This window comes from Jaculus jaculus, chromosome 1, assembly GCF_020740685.1.
Source record: "Jaculus jaculus isolate mJacJac1 chromosome 1, mJacJac1.mat.Y.cur, whole genome shotgun sequence".
Classification (NCBI taxonomy): domain Eukaryota; kingdom Metazoa; phylum Chordata; class Mammalia; order Rodentia; family Dipodidae; genus Jaculus; species Jaculus jaculus.
Window position 1 is genome coordinate 11,832,528 of NC_059102.1, and position 9,772 is coordinate 11,842,299.

At 45.4% G+C, this 9,772-nt stretch overlaps 1 protein-coding gene across 1 annotated transcript in view; it reads left to right on the plus strand.

Moving 5' to 3' along the window:
• Nsmce4a (NSE4 homolog A, SMC5-SMC6 complex component) overlaps positions 1 to 3,008 on the plus strand; it is a 19,349-nt gene extending 16,341 nt beyond the window's left edge. Inside the window, exons 9-11 of the mRNA XM_045141602.1 lie at positions 1,694 to 1,788; positions 1,868 to 1,953; positions 2,846 to 3,008. Coding sequence (XP_044997537.1) covers positions 1,694 to 1,788; positions 1,868 to 1,942 — 170 coding nt within the window. The 3' untranslated portion in view covers positions 1,943 to 1,953; positions 2,846 to 3,008. The remainder of the gene's footprint in view (positions 1 to 1,693; positions 1,789 to 1,867; positions 1,954 to 2,845) is intronic.
• The last annotated feature ends 6,764 nt before the right edge of the window (positions 3,009 to 9,772 follow it).

Sequence of the window (9,772 nt, forward strand, 5' to 3'; positions counted from 1 at the left end):
CTGAAAACACTGTCATGGTGTAAAACTTTCTGTGTCACTAATTCATTAATTCTTTTTTTTTTTTTTTTTTTTTTTGAGTCAGGGTCTCCCTCTAGCCCAGGCTGACCTGGAATTCACTATGGAGTCTTAGGGTGGCCTCAAACTCAAACTCACAGCAATCCTTCTACCTCTGCCTTCCGAGTGCTGGGATTATAGGCGTGCACCACCACGCCCAGCTTCAATATTTCTTGTAAAGATGAATATTAAATATAAATGTGGGGCTCAGTAGTTAAAGGCATTTGGTTGAAATGCCTGTTGACCCAAGTTCAGTTCCTCAGCCCCTATGTAAAGCTGGATGCAAATGGCTCAGCTCATGTACCCGTGATCCCGACGTGGGCACGCAACCCGTGACAATGAGAGGTGGAGCCAGGAGGAGCTGTGGCTCACAGGACAGCTAGATTGGCACCAGCATTTATTTGCCGCAGCTTGTCTCAAAAGCAGGTGGAAAACATCAGCACAGATCTGTTGTCCTTTGATTGCCACACGTGCACTCCATGGCCTGCACCTTCCCCCACCTACATCATACATACATACATACATGTGGACATACATTTAGATCAATCAATCATTAATAGCTCAAAATGCTAATATCCCCTAAAATAAGTTATTTGCATGTATGTGCATGTGCCAGGGCCTCTTGTCGTGGCAATTCAACAGCAGATGCTTGTGCCAGTCTTCTGGGTCCAGCTCATGTGGGTGGCTTGGAAATTGAATCCCGGTCATCAGGCTTTGCAAACAGACACCTTAATTGCTGAGTTATCTTCCCTACTCTCAAGCTCCCTAGATTATTATTAAAAAAAATTTTTTTTTTGGTTTTTCGAGGTAGGGTCTCACTCTAGCCCAGGCTGACCTGCAATTCACTATGTAGTCTCAGGATGGCCTCGAACTCATGGTGATTCTCCTACCTCTGCCTCCCAAGTGCTGGGATTAAAGGTGTGTACCACCACGCCTGGCTTCTCCCTAGATTTTTTAAAAAATATATTTATTTATTTGAAAGAGATAAAGAGGCAATGAGAGAGAGACTGTGAGAGAGAGAGAGAGAGAGAGAGAATGGGCACACCAGAGCCTTTAGCAGCTGCAAATGAACTCCAGAAGCATGTACCATCTTGTGCATCTGGCTTATGTGGGTCCTGGGGATTCGAACCTGGGTCCTTTGGCTTTGCAGGCAAGTGCCTTAACTGCCAAGCCATCTCCCTAGCTCACGCTTCTTGGATTTTAACTAGAAAGTGTATAGTTGCAGTTACTTTTGCTAGTTTCTTCTTTAACCATTTTCCCCTAGATGCCAGCTCTTCTCCCCCTGAGCATCAGTGACTCTCATTTTCAGTGTATGATTTTGCTTTCTCCGTTACTTATGTCCTTCCAAGTATAGAATGAAGAAATTCCTTTGTGGTCACTTGTTGCTTTAGATAATCTGTTTCATGTTGGACTTACCAGGGCTGTGTGGTTAGTATGCGGTTAGAGATCTCTAGTCTAGCGCGTGAAAGTCTACTTGTCTTTTGAAGTGGAAAATAAATGGGATTACTTGCTATTGAAGCACAACTGCATGAAATCCTAATAAGTATCTTCTTAGGACAAGTTTTGTTCTTAACAGTTCATATTGTTCATATTTCCTGTTCTGACTGATAACCCTTAGAAACATTTGTCTTTCAAATAGAGCCCGTTAATATTAATGAAGAAAGTGAGAGAATTGACCACAACTCCCAAATCAGGAGTCAAGGAATCATAGCTTTGAGTTATCATGACTGGGAGGTAAGGCTCTGCCCCTCTGGTGTCCCGCCTCTGACTCCATCTCTGTACCCTCACAGCCAGTGTTCTCTCCTCCCATCAGGAGATCGTGAAAACCTTTGAGATTTCTGAGCCCGTGATTGCTTTGAGTCAGAGCCAGCAGAGGCTGAGTACTTGATGCAGCTGGAGGTAACATGTTCTACATGACAACCACACAGTTTTCTTTGGCAGTCCACACCATGCTTTTTCCTCATTCCAGTGAAATCTGAGTGTTTGTCTCCCTCTAGTGCCCCATGGTTAGAACTATGAAGGTGGTGAGAGCAAGGGCAGGCTGGGTGGGGGGGGTAAGCTCCTGTCTGCGCGGGCCCCTGTGTGAAGAGCAGTACAGGAGAATTGTCTTGCTTTGGGTTGTTTTCCCTAACAAATCAGTGAGTCAGATAAGGCACACGCAGAGCCTCCCCAGGGTTGTTCTATGTGCATTGATTGACTTACTGAAGTACACAGGATGAGTTAGGACAGAGTGACCTTAGACTGTTATAGTAAATGGCCGTCTCAGAAACTTGAGTTAGGCTATGGAACAAACCTTCATTTTTATGTAGGGAGCATTTGTAGAAAGAAATCTTAGTAGTTAATCTGGTATTCCATGCTGAAAATAGCTGTGGGTAGGAATCTGTTGGATCTGCCCTGAACTTAAAAACCTTGGGGAAATCACCTCCTCTCATTCAGCTTCATTTTCCGTATCTAGATCTCTATCTATAAAATACTGTTTTTGAGCTTTTGATAATCACTATTGCTTTTCTTGCTTCAAGTGTCTTATATTTGAAAATTAAAATAAGCTTTTAAAGTACTTGATGTAAACTCTTCATATATATTTCAATGAGCTGAACTTCTTTTCTGTAAGAATTTATTTCTATCAGATTATTTTGAGGGAGCTGAGAGAGCGGATGTGAGATATATAATGTGGAGTAGGCTGGTCCCTGCTCTCTCAGGAGGGCCTAGTTACTACCCTTCACTTGTGTGTAGTACATGAACTGTGGATCTGTTATCAACTACTAACCAGCAATTTTCTTCCCTCTTTTAGGACTCGACTGGGTAGTGAAGTATCACAAAGAAAGCAGCATGTATTGTATATAATGTATGATCAAATGTTTTAAGACAGATTGTTTTTAGTAAAATGTAGCTTTTGATAGTTGATGTATTTGTCATGGTTGTCTTTGATTAAAGGAAACTCACTGCCAGATTCACAGATGGCTGAAGTCACTCTTTATTAAATCTCTTGGAGACGGCTCCTCCTCTTTCTAGTCCTGTCCCACTGCAAGGGTTACTTTGGTTGTTAATGGTTGATGGCCCTTTACAGTTCATTTTCCATCTCGACCTGTCACATTAGCTGGCCAAGACAACAGGTTATACCACATGAAACTATTGTTTCTGTAGGTCAGAAATGGTCAAATATCAGCACTTTCATAGGACCTGATACCCACGCAGGGAATGACTCCATCCCCTGGCAAGCCAGGCTGGACTGCTTGCCCAGCAGCACCGAGTTGTCGTCACCCTGCTGCGTGCTGGCACACTCGGCCCATGCCCCTGCACATTCCGGCTAGCCCTAGATGTTGTCTGCCCCGGCCCCCAGCTTGCTTCTTTCCTCACTTCTCATTCTCTCCCTCTGACGTCAGGGGCAGAGGCTGTCTTCTGTGGAAGGCTCTCGATTCTGTCTGCTTTCTAAGATTCTTCCTGCTTTCTAAGAGACTGTATCTATGTCTACCCTTTAACTATACTCATCTCTCAAAAGATGCCTGTTCCTGACTCTAGCTACTTTTCTACCTCTTCTGCAATCACGAATCACTTAGGGTGTCCTATCTGTGCTCAGACAGGGGCTGGACGAGTGGCACCTCCTTTACCACCAGTTAACTGGGTGAGTGTTACGCTACTTTTTGTTTTCCTGTTTTTGTTTGAGGCAGGGCTTTCCTGCAGCCAGGCTGACCTGGAACTCAATCTGTAGCCCAGGCTGGTCTCAAACTCACAGCAATCCTACTTCAGTCTCTTGAGTGCTGGGATTATAGGTGTGAGCCACCATTCCCAGCTTAAAGGCTGTATTTTTTTTTTTTTTTAATGTGAAATTGTGCATTCTGACTTAACATTCTCTATGTCTATCTTTCCCTGACTCCCCCTCTCCTGGTCACTGTCTTATTGTGTTGACTTATATCACATTTTTATCTGGAACAGTCTTAAAACTTTGTGTTGGGGCTAGAGAAATGGCTTAGCAGTTAAGACGCTTGCCTGTGAAGCCTAAGGACCCCTATTTGACTGTCCAGATCCCACATAAGCCAGACACATAAAGGCGAGACTAATGCAAGGTTGCATATGCCCACTAGGTGGTGCAAGCGTCTGGAGATAGATTGTAGTGGCTGAGGCCCTGGTGTGCTAATTCTGTCTACCTCTGCTTCCAAAAAATAAAATAAAAGATAAAAAACTTTATGTTGTCTAAACTTCTTTTAGAAGTAAATAAATGTCAACAAATGTATTGGATGACACATGAGCTATTTTAAGAATCTATAACACTACTCCCCAGATATGAAAATCACTGTCCTGGTTCTTTCCCCACATTTCCTCAGACAGAAACCCAGGGTTTCTTTCCTTCCCCCGCGAGCCCTTCACCACGTACCTTGACCAGTCACTCACTTCCACCCGGCCTTGTGACTTTGTCCGTTTTGTCCGCATTACTGCTCAGACACCTATTCTAGTGTCTTCTCCTTTCTGTCCTTCAGGTCTTCTCCAGACTGCCAGCCAGTGCTTTAGCGACTGTGCACGTCCTCTCCGGTTTTAAGAAGTGGGGCTCTGGCAGTGTCAAAGCCGCGGAGGTGGTCGGGTCCTTCGCTGCGCTTACAGGCCCCTTTCTCTTCTGAACTGCAGCATTTCTTTCCTTTTGCCAAACGCCTGTGTTGACAGCGAGTTCACGTACAACCCAGTTCATCGTTAAAGTGGAGTCACTGTGTAACATCCACTCACGCAATGTGCAGGCACCGCTACTGTCTATGGAGAGCATTTGTTGCTCCACTCTGCTCATTAGCTGCCACTCCTTCCTCACGGAACCTGCTCACCTCTTAGCCCTCCTCAGCGGCTGCCCTCCTTCCCGCTTATACATCTGCTCTAAGCATTTGGACAAATGGAATCATACAACCTGTGGCTGACACTGTAGTTTTCCAAGTGCATGTCTAGAGTTGTTCTTTTCCCCTTTTATTTGTCTACTTTTTATGGTTTTACTGCACTAACTACTAGAAAGACACGCTGATTAAAAAAAAATACAGTAATCAAGAAAATAATTTAAATTTTTTTCCCTCTAGTTGGCTTCTAAAAAATGGGGGCACACTCAAGAAATCCCTTTGGAGCGGGGTTTGAATTTTATCCTCTTTTAGTTTTTCCCTCAGAATAGTCACTTGTATAAGTGAGTCCTTGGAAGGCTGGAAGATAGGGTAAGCTGTGACTTTTTCCAGCTCTTTTACCTTCTTCCCCTTCTTCTGCACCTGAGGTTTCAAGAGAGGACGGACGTGACTGGGGATCTTCTGAGCTTCTCTCTGAGCGTGCCTTTGCTCGCTGAGCTCTCTCCCTCGGGTCATGCGGTCATTATGTTTTTTTATCCATTCCTTTACCCTAGCGACTTTGGGCTTTTTGGTTGCAGCTGTCTGGATATTTACATTCTTTTTGTCCTCCAGTGTTAATGACTTTGGGGAAAGTATTTCGGTGGGGACTTTTTGGGAGAGGAGCGGGTATCTGAGGCCTCTGAGGCTGCGCGCTAGCTGGGCTCTGTGGATGTGCTTCTCTATGTGACTCAGTTCCCGCTTCGACACGACACAGTCCCAGCTTTTGTCGCCCTTTGGTTTTCTGCTCTGTGGCCTCTTCTCTTCCTCTCTGTTAATGTCACGCGCCAGGTTCATCTTGTAGTCCAGTGCTTGATTCATCTTCATTTCTTGATACTGCTGATGGTAGTAGCTCTCTGTTTTAGCAAACCAGAAGTCAAACGATACGGCCTTAAGTTTATCAAGTGTTTCATTCTCCTGTTGAAACTCTTGGACTAACAGTTTTCTCACTCGTGAAGAATGGGAGCCACCTAAATGCTTGTCAAAGGGAGTAATCAGAGCTTTTTCAGTTGGATGTCCTTGATGGCATGTCCACAGCAAGATCTCAAGAGGACTGCTAGCCCTGCCTGGCACTCCCGGCTTGGGGCTGTAAGCCTCCTCACTCCTCCCCTCCCACCCCTAGGTGCAGATGCTAGACTTTCTTGAGAAAATGGAAGCTGTCACTCTGCACTCTCCTCTCCCCACTGCATAGCCAGCACCCAGCATCTGTCCAGACTCTTCCTTCTCGAGAACCCTAATCGCCTTTTTCCCACAAACCCATTCTTCCAGCTGTGTTTACTGAGCTTCCAATTTCAGGGATCTCAACTGTACAATGATCCTGCCTTGTCAGGATTTTCCATTGGACCACTCCGTCAACATAAATAAATAAATTAAAAATATATATATATGTATGTATATCACAACTTTGACTTATACCCGTTTGCTCACATGTCACAGAATTCCCTGAAGTAATCCCCTACAGTCCCACTGCAGTTGCTCACCTCATGGTCCCTCAGCCCCTGCAGTTGGATATCCATTCCTCATTGCTTCTGTAAGGCTGCTCTTGCCTACATCAAGTGATCCCAAGGAGAAAACCAGTGGTTCCTATCATATCTGGCCTCTCAGCACACTGAACAGAGATGACCACTCTCCTCTTTGAAACTTTTACTTCCACTTCCCAGGATGGACTCCTCTGGCTAACCCAGCCATCCACCTGCCTCCATCTCCTCCGTCGGCCTTGCTGCTCTGTCCTTTAAATGTAATGCAGGCAAATATAGCAGAGAAAAATAATCACGAAAGACCACGCACAGTTACACTTAGCCTTCCTTGGATGGATGCCGCTTCAACAGGGCGGCCTTCCCCATGCCTCGCGCTGCCCTGGAGTGGAAGCAGGACGGCGCAGCATGGCCATCCAGGCCCCTCGCTGCCCTGCCTCCTCTCCCTTAGACCGCTCGCCATCCACTTACAGCTTCACTTGCTTCTTCCTCCGGTTTCCACCTCAATGCTGTCCAACTTCATCTTTCACTTTTTCTTTTTATTTAACCTTGCTGCCCTGCCCCAGGGTATTAGCCCAGTTAGTTATCTGAGTTTCCACTTTGCTCCCATGTCCTCACAAACAATCACTGCAGCCAATCTTCCTCTTTCTTTTTAAACTATGTAAACCTAACTAGACCCCGTTCCTGCATAAAACCAGAGAAGGGAACCTATTAAGAGTCCCCAGATATACCCTGGCCCCAATGAACCTTGAAACATCTTTCAGCTCACTTAATACTCCTGCACCTTCCACTGTTGAGTCCTGATTCTCTTCCAAAGAACACCAGCACCCTGACCAGCATCTTCATACTTGCAATATTCAGATCTGGGCTGACATGCCACTTCCTCAGAGAAAACCCAATTCCTCCTGACACTATAATCTGTGATATCCCTTTGTTTAGAATCAGTGTACCTCCTTAGACCACACCCTTGGAGGGACACATGCTCAGAGAACCAGGTGCTGAACTGAACATAGCAGGCGATGCACTTCCCTCAGCCCTCCGCCCTTTAACCTCTGTGACAAGCTCATAATCCCATTACTGAACCCAAATCTCATGGCAAGTGTATTTCCTCACCTTAATTTTCTTTTCTAGTGGGGAACAGGGACCTACTGCAATCCGAGGGTCTTCAGTACTGTTAGCCCAGGCCAGTCTAGAAGAAAAGAGAAATTATACTAGGATTTGGAGAAAGGTGTCAGGAAACTGACTCTGGAATAAATTACATTAGGGAGTTGATTTGGAACATATTTTTCATGTGTACCAGAAAGCATTTCTGTGTGCCACCAGGTGGAATTCTGTGCTTAACGTTTAAACGGTATAAGTAAAGATCACCTTTATTTTAACATTGGAAATGGAAGACTCGCTATTTCAGATACTGTAAACTTATTTTTATGTATTGTGAGAACATAAACTGTGTTATGTGGTGTGTGTGCATGGGTATATGCATATGCACAGATGAACCCCCCCCCATACACACATACACACGTAGAAGCCAGAGGAGGTCACTGGGTGTTCTCGACCTCTTTATTTCCCTGGAGCAGAAGCTCTCACTGAATCTGGAGCTCCCTGTTTTTGTTAGACAGGCTGATCCTCCTGTCTCTATCCTCCTCAACATTTAGGTTACAGGCATGGCCATGCCTGTTCTTTTAATGTGGATATTGAGTACCGACTATAAGTACTCATGTTCCCTTAGCAAGTGCTTTAACCTACTGGGCCATCTCCCCAGTCTCCAAGAACTTAAGTGTTTGTTGATAAGAACAATTTCAATGGTGGTAAGCCCATTTTAAGTAGACATTAGAAATGATTTCCTACAATCCTAGAACAGTTACCTAAGTATAATGTTTCATGATTCTTGTTTTTTGTTTTTTTTTTCCCCAAGGTAGGGTCTCACTCTAACTCAGGCTGACCTGGAGTTCAGTATGTAGTCTCAGGGTGGCCTCGAACTCATGGCGATCCTACTACGTAGTCCTCTTCCCAAGCGCTGGGATTAAAGGCGTGCGCCACTATGCCCAGTGTATTTCATGATTTTCACTTAAAGTTTATAAAGATTATAAAATAATTGGGTAAGTTTTAGAGTGAAAATGTATGGCAGGGAAATTTGTCCCTTAGCACCAGCATGGTCACATGCACATATCATGTGACCTCTTATTACCCTGATTCGTGAGCAAGTAAGTTCTATGTTTGCTAACTAAGGTTTATAAAAAGTTTTCTCTGCCTTCTCAGTAACAAGAATTTTTTAAGAACTGAAGAATATTGGTTGTTGTTCTTATTTTATTTTTTTCAAGATAGGCTCTTGCTCTAGCTCAGGCTGACCTGAAATTCACTATGGAGCCTCAGGGTGGCCTTGAACTCATGGTGATCCTCATACCTCTGCCACCTGAGTGCTGAGATTAAAGGTGTGCGCCACCACGCCTGGCTTCTTTCCTTCCTTCCTTTTTTGTAATTTTTGTGTGTGAGAGAGTGAACTGGCGTGCCAGAACCTCCAGCTGCTGCAGCCTGACCCCATGCGTGCGCCACCTTGTGCACTTGTGCGGCCTTGTGCACTTCCATCGTCTTGTGCAGCTGGCTTACGTGGGACCTGTAGGGTCGAACATGGGTTCTTGGGCTTTGCAGGCAAGCGCCTTAACTATGAAGCCATCTCTCCATCCCACTTTTTCTCATTTCTGATACCTCTTAACAGTTTTAGTTTCCATAGCAACATTTCTTTACATTGCACTATAAGCCCAAGTAGATCACCAAGTCTTCAAGACTACCTTGAGGTTGGCACTCAAGCCAGGGGAGAGTGAATGACCCTGGGTTCTATCCAATGTTCCCTGGGTGACCCCAGGGCATTGGTTCTCAGATGTCAACATTCTCTTGCCTGTGTCCTGGGGGGAGGGAAAACTTACTGTTCCTCTGCACTCAGACCCAGCCACTCGGAGTCTGTCACCACAGGAGGCCACGGGGTGTCAGCCTGCACTGCTCCTTGCTGCCATGGTGGCCCCTCAGCACCTGGGGGTGCTTGTGCTGCGCGTGTCTTGTGCTGCTTTCCCTCACTGGCTTTGGCTTCCGCACTGGCCCTGTCCCTGGCTGGCTTCATGTTCTCTCCCTTCCCTTCCCAACCTCAGCTCCCTTCAGGTGCTCTTAAGTGGTCTCATCTCCTGTATTCTGCAGAGTGCTGGCCTCGTTTGACTTTCAAATACCCACTGTTGGCCCTTGAGGACACCTTAGGCTGATTTCTAAGGCAACACAAAGCAGTCAGCACTTTCTGTGTCATCACTAACCTTTAGGGAGACTACTGTGAGGTGTTCTATGAAGACATAATCTGTTGGCTGGAAGTGGACTCCCGTTTGTGGGTGGTCAGAAAGTAGAGGGGACTATTTC